Source organism: Scyliorhinus torazame, chromosome 13 (genome assembly GCF_047496885.1).
Source record: "Scyliorhinus torazame isolate Kashiwa2021f chromosome 13, sScyTor2.1, whole genome shotgun sequence".
Classification (NCBI taxonomy): Eukaryota; Metazoa; Chordata; class Chondrichthyes; order Carcharhiniformes; family Scyliorhinidae; genus Scyliorhinus; species Scyliorhinus torazame.
Window position 1 is genome coordinate 7525923 of NC_092719.1, and position 24198 is coordinate 7550120.

The 24198-nt window shown below is 44.9% G+C and overlaps 1 protein-coding gene across 6 annotated transcripts in view; it reads left to right on the top strand.

Moving 5' to 3' along the window:
- The window catches only part of upf2 (UPF2 regulator of nonsense mediated mRNA decay), a 148647-nt gene that overhangs the window by 90316 nt on the left and 34133 nt on the right, over nt 1–24198 (top strand). For all 6 annotated transcript variants that reach the window (XM_072471012.1, XM_072471009.1, XM_072471011.1 and 3 more), the window contains 4 exons: nt 1979–2142; nt 6267–6365; nt 8936–9034; nt 12478–12648. In XM_072471012.1, coding sequence (XP_072327113.1) covers nt 1979–2142; nt 6267–6365; nt 8936–9034; nt 12478–12648 — 533 coding nt within the window. The remainder of the gene's footprint in view (nt 1–1978; nt 2143–6266; nt 6366–8935; nt 9035–12477; nt 12649–24198) is intronic.

The following is a 24198-nucleotide window of genomic DNA, read 5'->3' on the forward strand; positions in this document are numbered from 1 at the left end:
ATGAAAAACACCTGACTTGCCTACCTAATCCCATTTGCCAGCACTTGACCCATAGCCTTCAATGTTATGATGCACCAAGTGCTCATCCTGGTACTTTTTAAAGGATGTGAGGCAACCCGCCTCTACCACCCTCCCAGGTAGTGCATTCCAGACCGTCACCACCCTCTGGGAGAAAGGATTTTCCTCATCTCCTCTCCCCCCCCCCCCCCCACGCCTCCCCTCCAAACCTGCTGCCCCTCACCTCTAATTTGGATTAGCTTTATTCCAGATGGCCAGCACTATTACATTGTCTTTTTCATCCTGTCTTTATCTAATTCCACCAGCTTCAGGTAACAACTCTGATGCAGAACATTAAAAGTTTTTGAGATTAGCTGTTACTTTATATTGAGGGGATTTACCATCAAAATTCCCTCTTTCTTATCTGATTTGACATTTTACAAGGTGTAACAATGCCCTTGAACTTCCCCTTTTCCCCAGTGTAGTGTAGGAGCTGAAGCATGTTTGAAATACTTTGGCTATTAAACGGTGAAGAACGAACACTTGTGGTAACTAAAACATGTTGGGTGCAACGAGTTCAAACATAGATAACAGCTATGGTTGACAAACACACCCTACCCATATACTTGCAAATATGTTTTTGTAATATATTTCAGAAAGATCCCGTCCATGAAGTCTTTGTTTGGTCCCTGTCAGGAATCTATAAGATTCTGAGCGGGCTTGACAGGTCTGAGAGGATGTTTCTGTAGAACTTGAGTGCTGAGTTTCAGAACAAGGGTTCCCCTGTTTAAGGACAGAAATGAGAAGGAATTTCTCTCAGACGGCTGTTAGTCTTTGAAATTCTCTTGCCCAGAGAGCAGTGGTGGCTGGGTCATTGAATATCCGGAATTGGCTAGATTTTTGATTGACAAGGGAGCCTAGCTTTATGGGGGACAGGCAGGAAAGTGGAGTTAAGGCCACAATTAGGTCTGCCATGAACTTATTGAATGGTGGAGATGGGGCTGGTTTAGCACTCTGGGCTAAATCGCTGACTTTTAAAGCAGACCAAGGCAGGCCAGCAGCACGGTTCAATTCCCGTTCCAGCCTCCCCGAACAGGCGCCGGAATGTGGCGACTAGGGGCTTTTCACAGTAACTTCATTGAAGCCTACTTGTGACAATAAGCGATTTTCATTTTCAGCAGGCCTGATGGACCGAATGGCTTTTTCCTCCTGTATCTTATGTTTTTGGCCGCACAACCCATTTGATCTCTCTTCAGTTTTGGTGTTGTCTTAATTTCTTAGTTCATCATTTAAATTGTGCGCTTCATTGGTGCTGGTCGGACCCGTGGTCCCTCCAGAAAGGGTTAGGATATAGCATTAGCAGCTGTAACGTTTGGAAAATTGGAACTTGTGGCAGTAATGAACTTGAAGACATGTACGATTTTAGTGAGAAGGCTGAAGTTTCAAGCTTCATTCCAGCGCATACGTAATGTAACGTTGACATTTCAGTGTACTGCTGAAGGGGTGCTGTAATTTTACCTCGGGTGGGCAATACTGTTCCTTTCATATGGCATCCAGTTCCACACCTTTACAGATAAGTGTTCATTTAAGTGTTAATGTCAATGTAGCATGGCAAGACAATACCCATGGCTTTTGTTTGCCTACACTGTGTGCGTGTAATGGATCACAGTTGTTTTGTAAATGCAGGTGCTGCGTGAACTCCAGGACGTTATTGCAATTCACTCACTGTAGAACTGGAATTGGCAGAGCACCTATTGCACTTTTCATAATTGAACTGGGGATCTGGAAATGAAAGGCAAACTGAAAAGTGAATTTAATGACAGTTCCTTAAATTCCTACCAGTGGACTATTTTGGCAAAGTAATTGTGCTTGTGTGTCCCATTTTAGGAAATTTCATAATGTTCTTGGTAAATGGTTTTGTAAGACTGAAAAGCTACCAAAAAAATGTTTTTTCTAAATTAAATTTGGTATATTTTCGTAGGCCTTCTCATTGATGGGAAAGATTCCAAGTCCGATAAGCTGTCCAGTCTGGGCGAAGGAGAAGAAAATCAGGATGACGATGATGACGATGAGGAGGAAGAGGGCGGAGCAGAAACGGAGGAACAGTCTGGGAATGAAAGTGAAATGAATGAACATGAAGAAGAGGTACAATTCATATTGATTGTCAAAGCCATTGCCTTAAATGAATGGCAGATTGGAATGACGGATTGATGGATTTCCACTCACATTGGTTTTGTCAAGCATCATGTTATTTTAATGCTGACATAAGCACTGGGCTTACATAATAAATAGTTATGAAATCATCCTCCTAATTGTGATTTATTTTTTAACCTTAAAAGAGGAGAGAGGTTTGAAGATGTCATATCAGTTGCTCCTTTCAATTGTGACTGGTCATGTAAAAGATTCCCTACGGAACAAATTCACAAGGCCTTTTAAAGACCTCAAGTTACCGATAAAAAGTTATCGACCTGAAACTTTAACTCTTGCTGTCTGACCCGCTGAGTTTTCCTAGCCTTTTTTGTTCTTATCTCAAATTACTTTCTTTAGAATATACTGACAAATTATTTTTGAGGGCTGTTTCTCATTGTAAGAATGAGCTCAGTGAGCTATGAAACTGTTTGCGAACACAGTCCTATGACATTGTGATACCAAATTATCATGATTGGAAACAAAAGTTTTTGTTGGCACTTCACTATTGTACATTTGATGCCAACTCTGTAATTGTCCTCTGAATTTTGTTCTCCTGTGTTGACACTCCAATACTGTTTTGTATTACTGGAGGTACGAGCTCTGATACTGAGTTCCTGTCGCATAATTTGGAGAGTACAGTGTTCTGCCAGTGTTCCTCAATCAAAAATAGCTTAACTGTCCACTGATTTCTTATTAATGTTTGAGAATTTACAACATTTGTCCATAAAACAATTTAGTGCACTTATGTAATCAATACACAATTGAAACACTTTAGATGTTCAAGTTATTGAGATGATGCAGTCTATCGCTCTGAATTCAAACTTGCTTTAAAAAAAAAACATGCATTTATAAAGCACTTTTCATAAGCACCGCACGTCATTAACAGCTTTACAGTCAATTAATTAATTTTGAGAATTACTGTAGTAATTTGAAAATGCAGCAGTCGCTTTGCACACTGAAATCTCCCACAAGCAGCCATGTGATAATGACCAGATTGTTTGTTTTTGTGATGTTTGTTGAGGGATAAATACTGGCCAGGGCACCGTGGGGGGGGGGGGGGGGACTCTCCTGCTCCTCTTCCTCTTCAAAATGGTGCTCTGGGATCTTTTATGTCCCCTAAGAGGGCAGACTCGACCTCTTTAACATCTCATCTGAAAGATGGCACCTTCTACAGTGCAGCACTCCCTCGGCACTGCGTTGGAGTGTCAACCTTCACTTTTGTGCTCGGGTCCTGAGTGGGATTGAACTCACAACTTTCTGTCTCGGAGATGAGTGCTGCCAACTGAATCACAGCTGATGCACCCATTCATTCAAATGAGAATCATTTTTAATACTAAGTTCCCCTTTGCTGGATTATTTACATAGTTAACTCAGAGTTCGAACACAATTTTTCTTCTAAGTTGTGCAGCCTATGGAAATGTAAATTGAACATGTTAACCCTTGAGCCCAGGTCGCTCATGAGATATCTTATTGAGCAGCAGTGTTGTCAGCTTGGCCCTTTTAAAAATCTGAAATGTTAACGCAACCAGATGAGTTCTGAGCCCCAACTAGATTGCTGAAACAGCAGCCTTTTCGAAGCTGCTTTCAAGTAACCTGTGCCAATATTGGCTGCTGTGCAGCCCACTTGCAGAATGGCCAGCCTTACCCTGCAAGTACAGGAAAAAAAATCATATGTAAAAGTGAAACGTAAATAAAGACCGTGCACATGCTGATGTTTTACCCACATGGCAAGATGTTTTGTATTAAGTAATTTGTAGGCAGCATTGTGGGCTATGCAGTATAGGCATCATTCAGAGATTTGTTGAGCTTCTGATCCCTGTTGTCAAGACTTTTAAAGGAGTATTGTTGCTCAGAATGCTTATTTTGCTATTTAATACTGTGTTGATTTAACATCCTGGTTTTTCAAAGTAAATTGGGTTATATCTGCTTTGGAACTGAAATAAGCACTAACAGTGATCAAACATAATGGAAAGTGATGATTTCTGAGAAACAACCAGAGAAAATGCCCATGAAAAGAAGGCCATCAATTTTTAATGTGTCATGTAAGATTAGATGAATATTTTATTGGCGGGGGGGGGGGGGGGGGGGGAAGGAAATGCTACAGAGGAAACCTCACAATACCATTACCTCACAAGGCCAAACTAAGATATTGCAACTCGTCCTGGTCACCACTTTAGGAAGGATGTGAGAGTGCTTGAGAAAGGGCAGAGGAGATTTACCAAAATGGTTATACAGAGAGAGGAGACTTTAGTTACCAGGCTGTCGAAGCTGGAGTTGGTCTCTTGGAGCAAAGGAGATTGAGATGCACCAAGATAATAACGACAGGTTTGGGTTTTGGGCAGGAATTGCAGGGGCATTTAAAGAAAATAAACTTGCAGGCTATGGGATTGAGCAGGGAAACGGAACTGACTGGATTACTCGATGACGAACTGGCATAGACTTGAGCCAAAGACCACTTCCTGTGCCATAAATAACTTCATGACTCTTGGCTCTTTGCCTCTGGAGAATAACTGAATAGGATCATGAATAAGCATGGTCCATCAAAGGAACAAAATAGGCCTAATTTACTGTATTTTCCTGGCGTCTAATATAATTATTTATTTGAACACAGCAAAAATTTCAGTTAGTTAGTATTTAGCAGAAGAAAACTTTGTTTTTTTTTCTCCAACATGTTTGTGTATGAAATAAAGATAATAGGTTATTGGGGTGGCACTGCAGTCTCACAACGCCAGAGGCCCAGGTTCGATTCCGACCTCGGGTGACAGTGTGGGGTTTGCACTTTCTCCGGGTCTGCACAGATTTCCTCCAGGTGCTCCGGTTTCCTCCCACAGTCCAAAGATATTCAGGTTCGGTGGATTGGCCATGCTAAAGTAGCCCCATAATGTCCAAAGGTTAGGTGGGGTTCCAGGGATAGGGCAGGGAAGTGGGCCTGTGTGAGGTGCTCTTTCGGAGGGTCAGTGCAGCCTCAATGGGCTGCATGGCCTCCTGCATTGTGTAGGTGTCTATAATAAATAAAAACAGAAAATGTTGGATAAACTCAGCAGGCCTGTCAACATCTGTGGAGAGAGAAACAAATGACCCTTCTACAGAAATAAAAAGGGATCCAAATGTCATGAATTGTATAATTGGAGCAGAATGGAAAGTCCGTGATAGGTTGGAGCTAGGCAAGATTGACAAAGACATCATGGACATGAGACAAAGTGATGTTCAGGTTCCATTAGGGACTGAAGAGTGTTAATAGTGGCAAATATAGAACATAGAACAGTACAGCACAGAACAGGCCCTTCGGCCTGCGATGTTGTGCCGAGCATTGTCCGAAACCAAGATCAAGCTATCCCACTCCCTGTCATTCTGGTGTGCTCCGTGTGCCTATCCAATAACCACTTGACAGTTCCTAAAGTGTCCGACTCCACTATCACAGCAGGCAGTCCATTCCACACCCTAACCACTCTCTGAGTCAAGAACCTACCTCGGACATCCCTCCCATATCTCCCACCCTGAACCTTATAGTTATGCCCCCTTGTAACAGCTACATCCACCCGACGAAATAGTCTCTGAACGTCCACTCTATCTATCCCCCTCATTATCTTATAAACCTCTATTAAGTCACCTCTCATCCTCCTCTGCTCCAAAGAGAAAAGCCCTAGCTCCCTCAACCTTTCCTCATAAGACCTATCCAGCAAACCAGGCAACATCCTGGTAAATCTCCTTTGTCCCCTTTCCAATGCTTCCACATCCTTCCTAGGATAGCAGAATGTGTTAATCGGAGAACAGAGGTCAATTGTAGCAAAACTGAACAAGAAGGGACAGTGGCTGTGTGGGAGGGGGTTGGGGTTCTGGTGGACCAAGCCAGGTGAACCAAATAATAAAAAACAAAAGGGAGGAGTCAAGATGGAGAGAAAAGTTCAGTCTAAAGTTGTTGAACTCGATGTTAAGTCCCGAAGGCTGTAATGTTAGGTTAAACTAGCTGAAATGTTTTATCTATTTTTAAACCCTTTAATTTCTCGCATTCTAGTTAGCAGCTATTTGAGACTACCCATTGACCATTTTTTGAAGAATGTATGTTTTTTTAATTTTAGGATGCTTCTGAGAACGAAGAAGAAGATGACGAGGAGGAGGAAAACACAGATTACCTGACTGATTCTAATAAGGAAAATGAAACTGATGAGGATAATAATGTAAGTGTAATTCGTGAACCCAGCTAAAACTGTCTGAAATATTTGCTCTTTCCTGAGACGCTTTAATTTTGACCACTTCCACTAAAAGCAGCTGATTTATCTTTTGCTGCCTTGGGTACACAGAGGACATGCAGCACCACATCCTTTGAATGAATAAAAAAAGGAAGGTCATTAGCCATGGCTCAATTGGAAGCACTCTCTCCTTTGACTCAAGATTCTGGGTTCAAGTTCCACTCGAATGCTTGAGCCCAACAATCAAGACTGACAGTCCGTTGCAGCACTGAGGGGCTGCTGTACTGCCAGAGGTGCCAATGTTTAGATGAGATGTCGAACCCAAAGCCCCTCTGCCTGCACTGGTGGATGTAAAAGATCGCCCGGCACTATTTTCAAAGACGAACAAGGGAATCGTCTCCAGTGTCTTGGACAGTATTTATCCCTCATGACAAAACAGATTAAAGGTTATTGGAGCTTGCTATATGCAAATTGGCTGCACCATTTTGGCAGTGACTACACTTCAAAACATACTCCGTTGGCTGCAAAGCACTTTGAGGTGCCTGATGGTTGTGAAAAGTGCAACAAAAATAAAATGTTCTATTCTTTTAAAAAGTTTGGTGAACAGTAAGGCAAAGTAAAAAAACTATGAGGACGTTCATAGATTAGCAGAATGAACAGGAAAGTGCAATTTAAGGTGGAGAAAGATAGTTTGATACATTTTCACAGGAAAAGCAAGGAATGGAAGGATGCTATCGGGTGTGGACAAGCTGAGCGACTTAGGAATTTGAATACATAATTGCTAGAATCTTGACGTAAAGGCAGCTAATCCTAAAAATAATAATCTTTATTATTGTCACGAGTAAGCTTACATTAACACTGCAATGAATTTACTGTGAAACTACCTGAGGGTTTTGAGTTTTGTGATAGCACATCATAGAAGGATAAGGCACAGGAGGCAATCCAGCATTTCTTGCTTGTGCTAGCTGTTTGTACTCTTATCGTGTATAAGAATAAAAAGATTATGATGCAGCATTTATGTCAACTTCAGAATTCTCAGTCAGCTGATACAATTTTTTATATTATTATTAGCACATTAGTTATAATTTGTGTTGTTTATGACCAGAGAAGAACTCGAGAATTAGGACCAAGAGTAGGCCATTCGGTCTCGAGACTGCTCTATAATTTGATACATAGAACAGTACAGCACAGTACAGGCCCTTCAGCCCACAATGTTGTGTTGACCATTTATCCTAATCTAAGATCAACCTAACCTACACCCCTTCAATTTACTGCTGTCCATGTGCCTGTCTAAGAGTTGCTTAAATGTCCCAAATGACTCTGACTCCACCACCTCTGCTGGCAGTTCATTCCACACAGCCACCACTCCGGTCGTGACTGATCTAATTCTGGCCTCAACTCCACTTTCCTATCTACCCCTGATAGCCGTTGCTGCCCTTGCCAATTGATAATCTATCTAACTCAGCCTTGCACATATTTAACTACCCACCCTCCGCCGCGGCTCTCAAAGGAAAGTGATTCCGCAGACTCTGAGAGAACAAAATCTCATCATCTCAGTCTGAAATGGGAGACCCCTTATTTGTAAATGGTGTCCTGTGGTTCTAGACTCCCCCACAAGAGGAAACACGCTCTCTGCAGCCACTCATCAAATCCCCTCAGGACCGTATATATTTCAGTCAGGTCACTTCCCATTCTCCTCACTTCCAGTGGCTTTAGGCCCAACCTGCTCAATCTTTCCTCGTAAGGTAACTCCTGCATCCCAGGAATCAGTCTACTGAAATTCTGAATTGCTTCTCAACCAATTATATACTTTCCTAAGTAAAGAGACCAAAATTGTACACTACTCCAGATGTGGTCTTGCCCATGCCCTGTACAACTAACTGTAGCATAATTTGCCTGTTTTTATACTCCGTTCATTTTGCAATAAATGCCAACATTCCATTTGTCCTCCTGTACACTTCCTGCAAATGCACACTATTTGTGATTCATTGTGATTAATTGAATAGAAACAATATGCAGGGTTACAGGGGATTGCTCATTTATAATGCAGTTATAATGCTCATTTAAAGAGCTGGTATAGACACAATGGGCCGAATGGCCTCCTTCAGCACTGTAACAATCCTGTGATTCTGAGGTAGCAGAACATCTTATACCGAAGAATACATTATACTCATCTGCCAATGTTTTGTCCTCATTTCACCTATATAAATCCCTCTATAGACTCTGTCCTCTTCACAACTTACTTTCCTACCTATCTTTATGTCATCAGCAAATTTTGCTACCATATGTAACGTTTAAGAAGTATTTAGATATTCACTTGCGCTGCCATAACTTCCAGGGTTTTGGCAAGTTGCAGTTCAGGTTAAATCCTTTCAGGAACCCAGTTTTAGCGAATACTTCTTAAACTGCATTTGAAATGTATTTATTTTCAGCAAATTCTCCATTAGGTTTCCAGAATGTTTTAACATATTTGGAATAGGATTTTTTGACGTTTGTTATTGGATGTCAGAATTAATTAAAATACTCAAATTAGTGCTGCTTATATTTATGTTGTGCAGGAAGTGATGATCAAGGGTGGAGGCTTAAAGCATCTTCCCTGTGCAGAAGATGAAGAATTCATTCAAGCTTTGGATAAAATGATGCTCGAGAACCTGCAGGTACTTCATGCAAACAATCAAATTATAGCAACTTTATGCGAGTCGCTGAAACTTTACACTGAAAATGTTCACAAACTTTTTTAAAATTCCTGTTTTCAGCTAACAACCGAAAATGCTGAAAATTAATCAGTCCAATTGCGTCAGAAAAAAGTTTTGAATATTTTATGCGGTCCATTCATTATTCTAAAGAGTCTCACTTAAAACTGGTGTTTCTTTCAGATTCCAATTGACATGTATATTTCCCCCAAAAATAATTTGGATTTGTAACAAATGCATTTTTACCATTTGTCTATTTTCTGGACCCTGACCCACACACCACTCCGCATGCCATTCTTAATTCTCTGGTCAAGAGAAAAGACCAGTCTCAGCTTCTGTCCCTATCACTCTTGAAGTTGTGTATTGGATGTGTGATAGTTGAGTAGAAGGATCATATATCCATTTCATACCTCCACTCAGGCCTTTTTCCTCTTGGAGCAGATTCCCTAAAGGTATTAGACCCAGCAGCAGCACCATATTAGCACAAATCTCTTAATTTCTTGGTCCACTCCTCCATTGCTGAGATATTGAAATGTCTTCAGATTTTCACAGTAAGAAGTCTTACAACACCAGGGTTAAAGTCCAACAGATTTGTTTTAAATCACGAGCTTTCGGAGCACTGCTCCTTCCTCACCTGAGGAAGGGGCAGTGCTCCGAAAGCTAGTGATTCGAAACAAACCTGTTGGATTTTAACCTGGTGTTGTCAGACTTCTTACTGTGCTCACCCCAGTCCAATGCCGGCATCTCCACTTCAAATTTTCAGTCCAGACTACAGCTACTGATGAAATCCGATAGACCCCAACAGGGTAAATACAAGGAGAGGAAATTTGACATCAGTGCAAAGTGGTGAAAGACAAGAATATTGCAGCTAGTGATAACGACATTATCGGCCATGAATTGGGGAGAAGGGGAAGCAATTGTCACTTGGTTGATGGCTGCCAGATGATACTCCAGACAGCGGGAGACAGTAACAGTCTCCAAGGCAGAGTCAATCTGCGGTGCTCCAGGCTCCATTTGAGGAATGGCCAACCAGACTGACTCATTAATGGTACTTTTAAAAAAAAAAAAAAACAATTCAATCAAGGGACGTGGGCTTCGCTGGCTAAACCAGCATTTATTGCCCATCCCTAATTGTCCTTGAGAAGGTGGTAGTGGTGAACTTCCATCTTGAACCGCTGCAGTCTTTGTGATGTGGGTACATCCACAGTGCTGTTAGGGAGAGAATTCCAGGATTTTGATTCAGCAACAGTAAAGGAATGGCGATATATTTCTAAGTCAGGGTGGTGAGTGACTTGGAGGGGAGCTTTCAGGTAGTGGCGTTCACGCGTATCTTTTTCTATTCATGGGATGTGGGCTTTGCTGGCTAGGCCAGCATTTATTGCCCAGCTCTAATTACACTTCAATATAGTGGCTTGCTAGGCTACTTCAGAGGGCATTTAAAAACCAACCACATTGCTGTGGGTCTGGAGTCGCTGGACCAGGATAAGGACGGCAGGTTTCCCACAGGACATTATTGAACGAGATGGGTTTTTCCAATATTCAACAATGGTTTCATGGTCATCGTTGGACTTAATTCCAGATTTGTATTGAATTCCGATTCAAACCTGGGTCCCCAGAGCATTGTTCTGGGTCTCTTGAATTACTAGTCCGGTAACAATACAACAAGGCCACTTACCCCTCAATCTGCTGCCCATGTCCTTCTAGTTAGCAGTAGCCGTGGGTTTGAACTGTGCTGTCTTATGCACCTTGGTGGGTTCCTGCAGTGCATCTTATAGGTAAAACACATTACTCCTACTGTGTGTCGGTGGTGGAGGGAGTAAACTTTGTAGTTGGGGTGCCAATCAAGCGAGCTGCTTTCTCCTGGATGGAGTCAAACTTGGATCTCCCTCCCTAACAGCACTGTGGGTGTACCTACACCTCTGGGGCTGCAGCGATTCAAGAAGGCAACTCACCACCATCTTCTGAGAAAGGCAACTGGGTATGGACAATAAATGCTGGCTTAGCCAGCGATGCCCACATCCTATTAATTCATTTTTGAAAAATATTGTGTGTTTGGAGCAGTATTTAATTTTATCTGCCATTTCTTATGGCAGTGCGGTAGCACAGTGGGTAGCATTGTTGCTTCACAGCTCCAGGGTCCCGGGTTCGATTCCGGCTTGGGTCACTGTCTGTGTGGAGTCGGTACGTTCTCCCCGTGTGTGCGTGGGTTTCCTCCGGGTGCTCTGGTTTCCTCCCACCACTCCCCAAAGACATGGGGTGCGATTCTCCACTCCCACGCCGGTTGGGAGAATCGCCTGGGCCGCCGAAATTTCCGGGGATGCCGGTCCGACACCCTCCCGCGATTCTCCCAAGCGGCGGGAACGGGCCGGTCGAGTTTCGCGGGCCGGAGAATCGCCGGAGATACCCAAAATGGTGATTCTCCGGCACCCCCGAGATTCTGAGGCCCGGATGGGCCGAGCAGCCAGGCCAAAACGGCGAGTTCCCCCAGCGCCGTCCACACCTGGTCGCTACAGTCGTGGACGGTGCGTGAACGCTGGGGGGGCAGCCTGTGGGGGAGCGAGGGAGGATCCTGCACCGGGCTTCACCTTGAATGTGGGGTGGCCCGCGATCGGTGCCCACCGATTGTCGGGCCGCCCTCTCTGAAGGAGGACCTCCTTCCTTCCGCGGCCCCGCAAGATCCGTCCCCAATCTTCTTGCGGGGCGGATTTGGACAGGACGGCATGCGCGGATGACGTCCGTTATGCGGCGCCGGCCGCGTCATCTATTTGGTGCCGCATTTACGCGGGCGACAAGGCCTGGCGCAGGTCGATGACGCGGCCCCGATACTGGCCCATTGTCAGGGCCTGAATCGGTCGGGATCGGGGCTGTTCCGCGCCGTCGTGAACCTCGACGGCGCGGCAACTTCGGCGTGGGGGTGGAGAATCGCGCCCACGCTGTTAGGTAATTTGGACATTTTGAATTCTCCCTCTGTGTACCTTCTGCACTGTAAATTCTACGTATGTAACCGAACAGGCGCCGGAACGTGGCGACTAGGGAGTTTTCACAGTAACTTCATTGCCGTGTTAATGTAAGCCTATTTGTGACAATTAAAATTATTATTATTATTATTATTAATCCCCTTGCTTAATTGGTCCAGATTGCTTTCTGCGTTGAGTCCATCTTCCTTCCATTCGAACCTCATCATTGTTGGTTGTTGAGCATTGAGCATAAACTCTTAACTCTTCTGCTTTGAATGCGATTTGAATATTTGCTAAGGGTGTTCAGTAATTGTGAATGTGTAACATTGCCATTATTATCGAGGATGACGTTTATGCTGATGTTTTAACTTGCAGTACTGTCAACAAAGTTAAAAATTAACAAGTAACTTTGAGAAGCAATTGCACTAAAATTATTCTTTCCTTGTGTAGCAGCGAACCGGCGAGTCTGTCAAAGTGCACCAGTTAGATGTAGCTATTCCACTGCAACTAAAAAGCCAGCTGAAGAAAGGACCTCCGCCCCAAGGAGGAGGAGAAGGTGACTCTGATAATTCAGAAACCATGCAGTTCGTGATGCTTACCAGAAGGGGGAACAAACAACAGGTACTTTACAACCACAAGTTAAGAATAATTTTACTGCAGCATCCTGGGTGGATACCACAGTGGTAAAGTGTTACGTTGCAGATTAAGACTGAACCATACTGTTCACAGACTCGGTGTTCCATTTGAGCCCAAGATGAGTCTCTGACTCCTTCATCGTCAAGACTGCCGACTTCCACCCCGATAACCGTATCCAGGTCTTGACCCTACCTCAGTCTGTTTGCTGAAACCCTCATCCATGCCGTTGACACTTCCACACCCGACTATTCTAATGGCAGTCCTGGTGACCCTCCCATTCTACACCCTCTAACCTGCAATGTGTTCCTGTCTTTGCAGACCTACATTGTCCCCCGGTCTCTCCACGCCTCAAATTTAACATTTTAATTTGTGCATTTGCGTCCCATCCTGGTTTTGCTGCATTGGCCTACAGCCCTAACAGCCCCTTTTCCCTAACCTATCTTGCTCCTCTGACTGCTCTTCAGTACATTTCTACTATTCTTTATCCCACTTTTAATACCATGGCTTCATCTGTCAGGGACATAAGCTGTGAAATTCCCTCCCTAAATCTCTGCCTTTCACGCTCCTTCTCCTTTAACACTCAAATTTAACAATCCTTCGGTCCCTACAAATATCGCCTTCATTGTCTTGCTGCCCATTTTGGGGTTTTGTTTTGCAAGAAGGTGTTATGCAAATACACATTTTTTGTTGTAACATAGAATTGATAGATAATTGCATGTTTCAAGGCTAATGGGTTGCAATTGAGTGTTGTACCTTTTTGTTACTGCGGAAGTTGTTAACACAGCTGTTTGAATCAAAGTCGTTCAATTAAAGAAGGTGACCAAACAGTATCTATTTTTGAATGGAGGTCATTGAGCGAATTAGGATGCACTTTCTTCTCACGGCGCCAAGGACTCGGGTTCGATCCTGGCCCCAGGTCACTGTCCGTGTGGAGTTTGCACTTCTCCTCGAGTCTGCATGGGTCTTATCCCCACAACCCAAAGATGTGCAGGGTAGGTGGATTGGCCTGGCTAAATTGCCCCTTAATTGGATTTTTTTTTTTAAATTTTAAAAAGATGTACTTTCTTTCCTTGCACCAAGGAGATGGATATCCCACTGTGAAATGGAATATTTATTCCATTTTTGATTTCTGGGGCAGCTATATCCTAGGCTAGATTATGGGCAATGTCAAATCTGTGGACCAATGCTTTAAGATGAACCAAATGGCTTTCTGAGATTGTGAACCTTTGTAGGTTTTTGCTGCTAGTTTGCATTGTAAAGTGGAAAGCCGGCCCTGACGTGGCTCCTCTGTGAAACTGCTACCTTGTTCCTCATTTAAATTGAACCGCGTATGGCTCCGGATCAAGTGCTTAAGTCCCCAAATTCAGTTTGGGGAGGAGTCTTTTGCCGTAAGAGAGGGAGAGAAGGCATTCATCGATCAATTCGGGCTGAATCTGCGGAGCACTAACCAGGAATCGAGCAGTGTTTCTCGCCGCCTCACTGAAAAGAGTCTGAGTCATCAAAGAGGATTGTCAGAATTTTACAGCCTCAACATGCATGATTGAAGGTAGATACAATACAATGGAAGGGAAAGTTTAGAATATGTTGCCTTTCATCCAGTTGGAGGAGCATTAGTTGACTAATTGGCAGAGATAGAGGGGTTGCAAGAATAAAAGCAGCAGTTGGACCTGTGAAAATTAATTTCACATTTAATGGACTGATTGGATGACATGGCTGTTAAATCTAGCTTGTTTTAAAGGGTGTGTTAACCTAATTGAGAATGTTACTGTATTTTTATGATCAACTGTTTGTAGCAATAGTCTTAAGGGGTTGTTACTTATTCTTTTGCGAATTGTATGAAGCCTTATATTAAATTTATGGAAAAGCTGTGACAAAATAGATGCTAAAAGCTGACAAATAATACTGTGGGTGGGGAGGAGGTGGGCATGGCGCCAAAATAATTAATATTAACTTGAAGGAGAAAAACAACTAGTTCACAAATCAAGAGCCAAGCTTCACAAGTCACCAGTGTCACTTGGTATACTACTGCCTCTGAGTTAGGAAATTGTAGTTCTACTCCAGTAAATCTAGGTTTACAATCCAGTGCAATAGTGAAGGAGTGTTGCACTATTGGAGGTGACATTCTTCTATTTGCATATTTAAACCTTGGGCAGAACTTTGCGTTCCCCTGCGGGGGGTGCCTGTTAAATTACTCGGATAGCTGTCCCATTGGATTCCCGCCTGCTCCAATCCCTCTGCAATTCCATGTTTGGGTGGTTGAAGCCGAGGTCGGCCCTTGCACCACTTGAGGTGCTTAAGTGGCCAATTAGTGACCACTTATAGGCCCGCCCAGCTCAATTTACACACTGGTTGGAGAGTTCTGGGGGCAGGGGGAAGCTTGAAAGTTCCTCTGATGGGAAGTGGTGATGGATACCTCCATCAGCCAGTCCTTTTAACATCAGGTGCTTGTGGAGCGCTAAATGGCAGCAGGGCAGGCAGCATCAGTGGGGATGTGTTCATTGCCAACTCATTGGATTGCAGGAATGGATTTTTCTTTTCAGCTGCATGTTTCAGATTTCACGATACTATTTTGACAACATTCCCCTCTCAACTTGACTGACAGTAAAGAGATTAACCGGTTATTCGTCGCTTTTTGTTGAATCATGCTCCCTGCACATCAGAGTGATTTTTGTGACTTGTTTAAATCCAGAAACACTTTTCAGTTATAATCCAGAATTGTAGTGCTGTACTTAATTAGGCCCTGTTTGAAATTAAGTAGCACGTTTGGTGATTTCACATGAAGCGTAAAAGCTTTTCTCTTACATGCCCCTATGTAACTTGTTTATCCTATATGAAAACACAAGCTTTAGGCTTCAGCAAAATTTTTCTAAAATGTTGCCCACCACCCTTGAAGGTGGCGAATTTCAGATAATTGCCACTCACTGGGTTAGAAAGGTCTTCCTCGTGTTTGCTTGGGTTTCGCCACCACAGCCCAAAGATGTGCAGGGTTGGTGGATTGGCCATGCTAAATTGTCCCTTAATTAGAAAAAAATGAATTAGTACTCTTTTATAAAAAAAAAAAAAAAAAAAAAATGTTTTTTAAAATTTATTTATAAAAGGCCTTCCTCACATTCCCCTTGCATCTCTTTCTCAAAAGCCTATAATGTACCCTCTACTCCTTGTACTGTGAGCTAATGGGAACAGTGGGAAAGGGGATGGTTGCTGAGGCATTAGCTTAGCACAGGTTGAACTGCACAGACTTAAACTGGGGTAGAAATTAATGATTCAAAACAGTGATGCATAATAGTCACAAAAGGAAGGTGGAAATTTACACCAGCCATTCCGTCCACTCTGATGGAAAACCATTGATTGTTGAGGCTTTTTAAGGTCAAACTCCGTCTTCAAGGTTACAGTATGATGCCAGGATCTGCCAGTTTAGTATTTCTGCTTTTCCGGCAAAGGTGTGGCTCTGCTTCAAGTTCTATCTTAAGTGCCAGTTTGGGTTTCAGTGACGAGGATCATAAAACCTGGAAAAGCAGATCAACATTCATCCCTCAAAAAACATTTAAAAAACATTATTTGGCCATTATTGGATTAAAATAAGAGCTCAAGGTGTAGGGGGAGTAATATGGCATGGATAAAAGATTGGCTAACTAACAAGAAACTGAGAGCAGGCAGAAAGTTTTTTTTTATGGTTGGCAAGATGTGGTTTGCCACAGGGATCAGTGCTGAGGCCACAACTTTTTACAATTTATATAGATGACTTGGGGGACTGAAGATACGGTTGTTAAATTCACTGATGCAACAATGATAGGTAGGAAAATGTGAAGTGGACATGGAAATGCGAAGGGATATTGATAAATTAAGTGGGTGGAAGAAAATCCGACATGGAATATAATGTGGGAAAATGTAAAATTGTTCCATTTTGGCAAGAAAAATAATAAAGAAGCATGGTGAGAGATTGTAGATCTCTGAGGTGCAGAGGGATCTGGGTGTCCTCGTGCATGAATCACAAAAAGTTGGTATGCTGGCATAGCAATTAATTAAGAAAGCTGATGAAATGTCATCATTGAATTGCACAAAAAGTTAGGGAGGTTATGCTTCAGGTACATCAGGCACTTGTGAGACCGTGTACAATATTAGTCTCCTTATTTAAAGAAGAATGTAAGTGCATTGAAATGAAAATGAAATGAAAATCGCTTATTGTCACAAGTAGGCTTCAAATGAAGTTACTGTGAAAAGCCCCTAGTCGTCACATTCCGGCGCCTGTTCGGGGAGGCTGGTACGGGAATTGAACCGTACTGCTGGCCTGCCTTGGTCTGCTTTCAAAGCCAGCGATTTAGCCCTGTGCTAAACAAGCCCATTGGAAGCAGTTCAGAGAAGGTTTACTGGAATGAGCACGTTATTTTATGAAGAAAGGTTAGGCAGGATAGGCTTGCATCAACTGGAGTTTAGAAGAGTAAGAGGTGATTACTGTGAAACATATCATAAGATCATGAAAGGTCTTGACATTGTGGATGTGACGAGGATGTTTTCTGTTGTTGGAGAATCTAGAATTAGGGGACACCCATTTCAGTGATGGGAATTATTTTCTCTTGAGAGTTGTGGGTCTTTGGAATTCTATTCCTCAAAAGGCGGTGGAAGCGGAGTCTTTGAATACTTTTATGACATCAGGTAGATGGATTCCTGACCGGCAAAGGGGTGAAATGATTTAATAAGATCAGCCATGATTTTATTAAATGGTGGAGCAGACTCGGGACCAAGTGGCCTGCTCCTGCTCCTAATTCGTATGCGTGTATTCATTGCTGTTTGTGGGACCAAGCTGCATGCAAACCGACTGCCTCGCTTCGCTCACTACAACAATGGCCACACCCCAAATGCTCCTCATTAGTCGTGAAGCGTTTCAGAACATCCTGAGGCCATGAAATGTGCGACAGAAATGCACACTTTCTTTATTTTATAAAGTCTCAATTTACCATGAAAGAATACTGAATAAAGAGACATGCTGTTGAAGCCCCTTGCCTTGAATCCAGCAGGACAGTCAAAGAACACCAAACTCCAAAAGGAGCAACAATCCACACTGCCCAAGAAAATGGGTCGCAATCACCCAGCACCCAGCAAGTCCGCTGAAGGATTAAGTATTTATTGAACCATTGTTTGACAGTGCTGTTAGTAAAATCTTTCAGAATTGTAGAAAATATGATAGCATTTTTGTCCCACAACCTCCAAATAGCTCCCACTGGGATTTAGTTCCTCTGAGCATTGCTTGTGTTAAGTGATATTATGCTAATTTTGCTGCTGTGCCCTTCCCACTGATTGCTTCTATTTTGTACATCTAAATTAGTCTAGGAAAACAAATTAACAGATCTCATGTGGGATATTTGTTATGTGAACATAAAACATACGAATCAGGAGTAGGCCTCTTGGACCCTTGAGCCTGCTTTGCTATTCAGTAAGATCATGCCTGATCTGATTGTAACCTCAACCCCACATTCCTGCCCACCCACAGTAACCTTTCAGCCCCTTTTTAATCAAGAATCTATGTAGCTCTGCATTAAAATATTTAAAGACAAACATTTGAGGAAGAGACTCTCGGCTTTTGAGATAAAACAATTCTCCTAATCTCTAAGTGAGCCACCCTTATTTTTAAACAATGCCCGTCGTTCTCGATTCTCCCACAAGAGGAAACATCTCCACATCCACTCTCAATACCCCCCGGGACCATAAGGGTTTCAGTCAAGTCATCTCTTACTCTTCCAAACTCCAGTGATACAAACCGAACCTCTAATCTTTCCTCGTAAGACAACTTGCCCATTTCTGGTATTAGTCCAGCAAACCTTCACTGAGCTACTTATAACACATTTACATATTTCCTTAAATAAGGAAATTAATACGTTACACAATACTATACATGTGGTCTCACCAGTGCCTTGTACGACTGAAGCATAACCATCCTACTTTGTAAACCATTCCCCTCACAATAAACAATAACATTCTAATATGTTTCCTAATTACTTCCTGTATCTTATATAATGCCACCCCATAATCTTACCCAGTTGCAGCTGAAGACTGGATTATCTGAATGACAAATACAGATTATCTAATTATATTGAACTAAATAGTCCCATTAATAGTTCAATCGCATTTCTGGAAATCACAAGTTGATTATACTAATGTAAATCATTCGACCCATCTTAGCTCACAGAGTCATAAATCATAGAATTTAAGTGCAGAAGGAGGCCATTTGGCCCATCGGGTCTGCACCGGCCCTAGGAAGGAGCACCCTACTTAAGACCGCACCTCCACCCCCTTAACCCAGGAATCCCACCTACCTTTTGGACACTAAGGGGCAATTTAGCGTGGCCAATCCACCTAACTTGCACATCTTTGGATCATGGCTCCAGAAGGATTCTAAAAGTCCCTTAATGGCAGTATCTGGTTCATCCTCAAATTATTCCAGGGTTTTTACTTGCACTAATCTTTCTGGGAGCTAGTTCCATACGTTGACATCAGCTCTGTTTAATCCTGTAATCTGCTGTTTGTCCCACTGTCATAGATTTGCAGTTTTCAGATTTGCCTCTTCCATACTATTTTCAATGTTATATATCACCATAAAATCATTGCTCGGGTGCCTCCTCTTAGCAGTGCTAAGCAAATGTGAGTTTCCTTTCCAGAAGAGAAATGACAAAATCCCGATTTTCTCCATTCTTTCCACATAACTGAGGCCCATAAAATTAGAGATCAACTTCATTACTGTTCCCTGCACTGTCACCAATGCTTCAGTGCCCCTTTGTGACCAGAATTGGCACAGTACTAGAGATGTGGTCTTACCAGATTGTGACTTCCTCTGACCTGTAATCTACTGCTTTGACTATATAAATGTTGTTGTGTTTCCCAAAGGGAAACCTAGTTTATCACAACTCTTTTCCTTTTGCATTTTGACCACGAGAATATAAGTGTATTGAAGTCAGAAGCCACAAATTCTGGTAACACTTTTCGGGTTTTTAAATACTAAATTAAAATATTTATTAATGAAAGAAAACTCAAGATTATATTTACACTGTTAAAATTAGTCTTGCAAAACATTCCTCCCAAAAGATTTTCTACTCGGTTAGACTCACAAATAGACACCCCTTTTGGCAACAATCCCTAATAGATATTTAATTGATAAAGTCCAGTGATAGTACCACAAGGCAAGCCCACTTGCTGTAGGAAAAGTATGTCACGTGGCTTCCCACTGTCTCCCACTCTGCTGTTGTAGTTCAAGAAACTTTAAAACACAGCCCTGCTTTCTGAAAAACACTTTTCTGGATGTGCTGGAAAACTGCCTCACTTTGCCTCTTCACAGCCCTTTTCCCAGCACAGAGCAGGACTGCAGGAGGTCTTACATGGCCACTCCCCGCACCCACACAACACTCTCATCTCTCCTTATTCTTTCTTTTTCCCTCTTTCATCTTTAATCCATTGTCCTTATCCTTCTTTGAAGCTCACCTTTCCCAGAATATAAAAAATTCTTGTGTTTGCCCTACTGCCCCACGTTTAGTTAAAACAAACCTTAATGACTGTGCTTTATTTATTTATGACCTTTTCCAAGTTGTAACTCTTTTTAACTCTCCTTTGAAAGTTAACAACTGAACTCGACAGAGCTTATTTGCCTCCGAATGCAAGTTCCTACCCATGACTTATATCCTTATACAAGATTTAACTTGGCCATGTTTACTTCGAGTGCCTGCAATCAAAGCCAGGTTTCTTTGATGTCCTCAACCCTGCTGACAAACTATCTTCAGTTTAATTAAATTAGTGACGCACGCGTATGCACACATGTGCACACATACATGCTTCACAGGATGACACAATAATCCCCAAAAGAATTTCAAATAATATCTTTCTTCACAATGTAAGTTTCTTCATTCATTCGGACTCTATTACCTTGGTGACTGATACCCTACAATGGTTGAATATTCGACTAAGATTTATAGAGCTCCATTTCCAAATGTAGCTTATACAAAATTAATTTTGATTTTGTCATTTGGAAACAAATTGTTGTGTAATTCAAATTCTCTAATCTCGACTTCCGGTTGCGGCTATGCAGAGCTAAGTCGCACGTTCGGCTGCTCCCACTTGGAACGGACTTTTGGGCTCTTTTCAGGGCTCCAAACGGCATTGTTTCGACATTTCCCGGTGTGGGAAGAAGACTGAACTAGGAGCGGGGCGACTAAAAAAGTGGTGGTGAACCCAAAGAAAGTGCAAGGGAAGAAGAGCAAGATGGTGGCAGGCGGGGACCAGGCAGAGTGGGCGCAGGAGCAGCAGGAGGTTATCCAGCGCTGCTTCAGGGAGATCAAAGCGGACCTGCTGGAGCCGATGAAGGCTTCTATCGATAAGCTGCTGGAGACTCAGACGGCCCAGGGGGTGGCAATCCGGAAGGTCATACAAATGATCTCCGATAACAAGGACGAGATCTTGGGCCGTGCGGTAAAGGTGGAGGTGCACAAGGCGCTCCACATGAAATGGCAGGAACGGTACGAGGAAATGGAGAATCGGCGGAAGAATCTGCGGATCCTGGGCCTCCCGGAGGTGCTGGAGGGGTCGGACGTGGGGGCCTATGTGGTCACCATGTCAAACTCGCTGATGGGAGCGGGGTCCTTCTAGGGGCCCCTGGAGCTGGAAGGGGCCCATAGAGTGCTGGCGAGGAGGCCCAAGGCTAACGAGCCGCCGCGGGCGGTGCTGGTGCGGTTTCATCGGTTCGCTGATTGGGAGTGCGTGCTCAGATGGGCCAAGAAAGAGAGGAGCAGCAGTTGGGGGAATGCGGAGGTTCGAATATATCAGGACTGGAGTGCGGAGGCGGCGAAGAAGAGGGTCGGGTACAACCGGGCGAAGGCCGTGCTGCACAGGAAGGGGGTGAAGTTTGGCATGCTGCAGCCGGTGCGACTGTGGGTCACCTACAAGGACCGGCACCATTATTTTGAGTCCCCGGAGGAGGCGTGGGCCTTTGTTCAGGCCGAGAAGCTGGACACAAACTGAGGGTCGGGATGGGTGGTCGGGGATTGCTGTTGGTGTGTTACATTTTGAGTGGGGGGGGGGGGGTTCTTTGCTCTTATTTCTTTCTGATTCGGTGTGGGTGGTTAGGGTGGGTTGGGCACTGTTTTGGTTGGGTCTGTCGGGTGGGCTCTTGGAGGGGGGCAAGTAAATGGAGTAGGGGTGGATGGCAGGTAGGGGGGATGGGGCCCCGCGGGGGAGGGTGAGGCCCGAGTCGGGGGTGAGGGGACTGGGCCTGTAAAAGAAGCTGCGTCAGAGGTGGCGGAGCCGGGCAGGTGGAAAGCGTGGGCTTTTTCCCGCGCTGGAGGGGGCGGGGCCGGGATGGGGAAGCGAGGGTTGTTTCCCACACTTGTGATGGAATGGGGAGGCGGAGAGCCTGCTGATGGGTAATGGAGGAGGAGGGGATGTCCCACAATGGGAGGAGTCGAAGGAGAGGCGGGAGTGGCCAGGGTCAGCTGACTTGCGGGAGTACAATGGGGGGAGCAAAGCAGCTAGGAGGGGTCCTGGGTGGGGGGTGGGCGGGGGGGGAACCGGGTTGCTGCTGGTATGGTCATGGGGAGCTGAAGCGAGTAGAGGGGGTTGGGACGGGGGTCTGCCGCCGTGGGGAACGGGCCGGGTGTGGGGTGCGGGCGCGTGGCTGGCCGAGGAGGGGTTATGGCTAGTCGGCGGGGGAGGGGCGAGGGCAGCCTCCTGATCCGGCTGATAACCTGGAATGTAAGGGGACTGAACGGGCCGGTCAAGCGCATCTGAAGGGGCTGAAGGCGGATGTGGTCATGCTCCAGGAGACACACCTGAAGGTGGCAGACCAGGTAAGATTGAGGAAGGGGTGGGTAGGTCAGGTGTTTCATTCGGGGCTGGATGCCAAAAATCGGGGGGTGTAGATCTTGGTCGGAAAGAGGGTGTCGTTCGAGGCGTCGAGCATTGTGACAGACAATGGTGGCAGGTACGTAATGGTAAGTGGTAAGCTGCAAGAGGAGAGGGTGGTGCTGGTCACCGTGTATGCACCAAACTGGGACGATGCGGGTTTTATGCGGCGCATGTTGGGTCGGATCCCGGACTCGGAAGTGGGAAGCCTGATAATGGGGGGGGACTTTAACACGGTGTTGGATCCGGCACTGGATCGCTCCAGGTTTAGGATGGGTAGGAAGCCGGCGGTGGCTAAAGTGCTGAGGGGGTTTATGGACCAGATGGGAGGGGTGGACCCTTGGAGATTTGCAAGGCCGGGGGCTAGGGAATTTTCATTCTTCTCGCATGTTCATAAGGCCTATTCTCGGATCTACTTTTTTATTATGAGCAGGGCGCTGATAGCGAGATTAGAGGATACTGAGTACTCGGCGATAGCCATTTCGGATCACGCCCCGCATTGGGTAGACCTAGAATACAACCTGTTGACCACCAGGAGGGCAGCGGCGCAGTGGAGGAAGGCCCAGGGGGCGATTTATGAATATGGGGAAAAGGTAAGTCGGATGCTGGCACATCAGCTTCAGAAGCGGGACGCAGCTAGGGAGATCGGGGGAGTTGAGGACAGGGGAGGGAGTGTGGTGCGGAGTGGGGTTGGCATCAATGGGGTCTTCAGGGACTTTTATGAGGAACTGTATCGGTCCGAGCCCCCACTGGAGGAGGGAGGGATGGGCCGCTTTCTGGACCAAGTGAGGTTCCCAAAGGTGGAGGAGGGACTGGTGGCGGGATTAGGGGCCCCGATTGGGCTGGAGGAGCTGGCCAAAGGGATAGGGAGCATGCAGGCGGGGAAGGCACCGGGGCCGGATGGTTTCCCGGTCGAATTCTACAAAAAATATGTGGACCTGTTGGGCCCGTTGCTGGTTAGGACCTTCAATGAGGCGAGGGAGGGGGGGCCTTTGCCCCCAATGATGTCCTCCCGGGCACTGATCTCCTTGATCAGTGGGGGTGGGGGTGGTGGGGGGGGGGGGGGGGGGGGGGGGAGATCTCGGCAACTTACCAGGTGATGCAGGAGGAGGAGGAGGAGGAGGCCTCGGTGGTGGAGTTGAAAGGTAAGTGGGAGGAGGTGTTGGGGGCGGAGATCGAGGAGGGGACGTGGGCAGATGCCCTTGGGAGGGCTCACATGACCGGGACAAGTATGAGCCATTTTTTTGCGGGTGAGGACGGGTGTGTTAGGTGCTCAGGGAGCCCAGCAAACCACACCCATATGTTCTGGGCATGCTCAGTGCTGGAGGAGTTTTGGAAGGACGTAGCAAGGATGGTGCCGAAGGTGGTAGGATCCAGGGTCAAACCGGGCTGGGGGCTCGCAATATTTGGGGTGGCAGAGGAGCCGGGAGTGCAGGAGGCGAAAGAGGCCGGTATTCTGGCCTTTGCGTCCCTGGTAGCCCGGCGAAGGATTCTTCTTCAGTGAAAGGATGCAAGGCCCCCAAGCGTGGAATCCTGGATCAACGATATGGCGGGTTTATTAAATTGGAGAGGGTGAAATTTGACTTAAGGGGATCGGTGCAAGGGTTCTTCAGGCGGTGGCAACTGTTCTTGGACTTCCTGGCAGAACGGTAGACA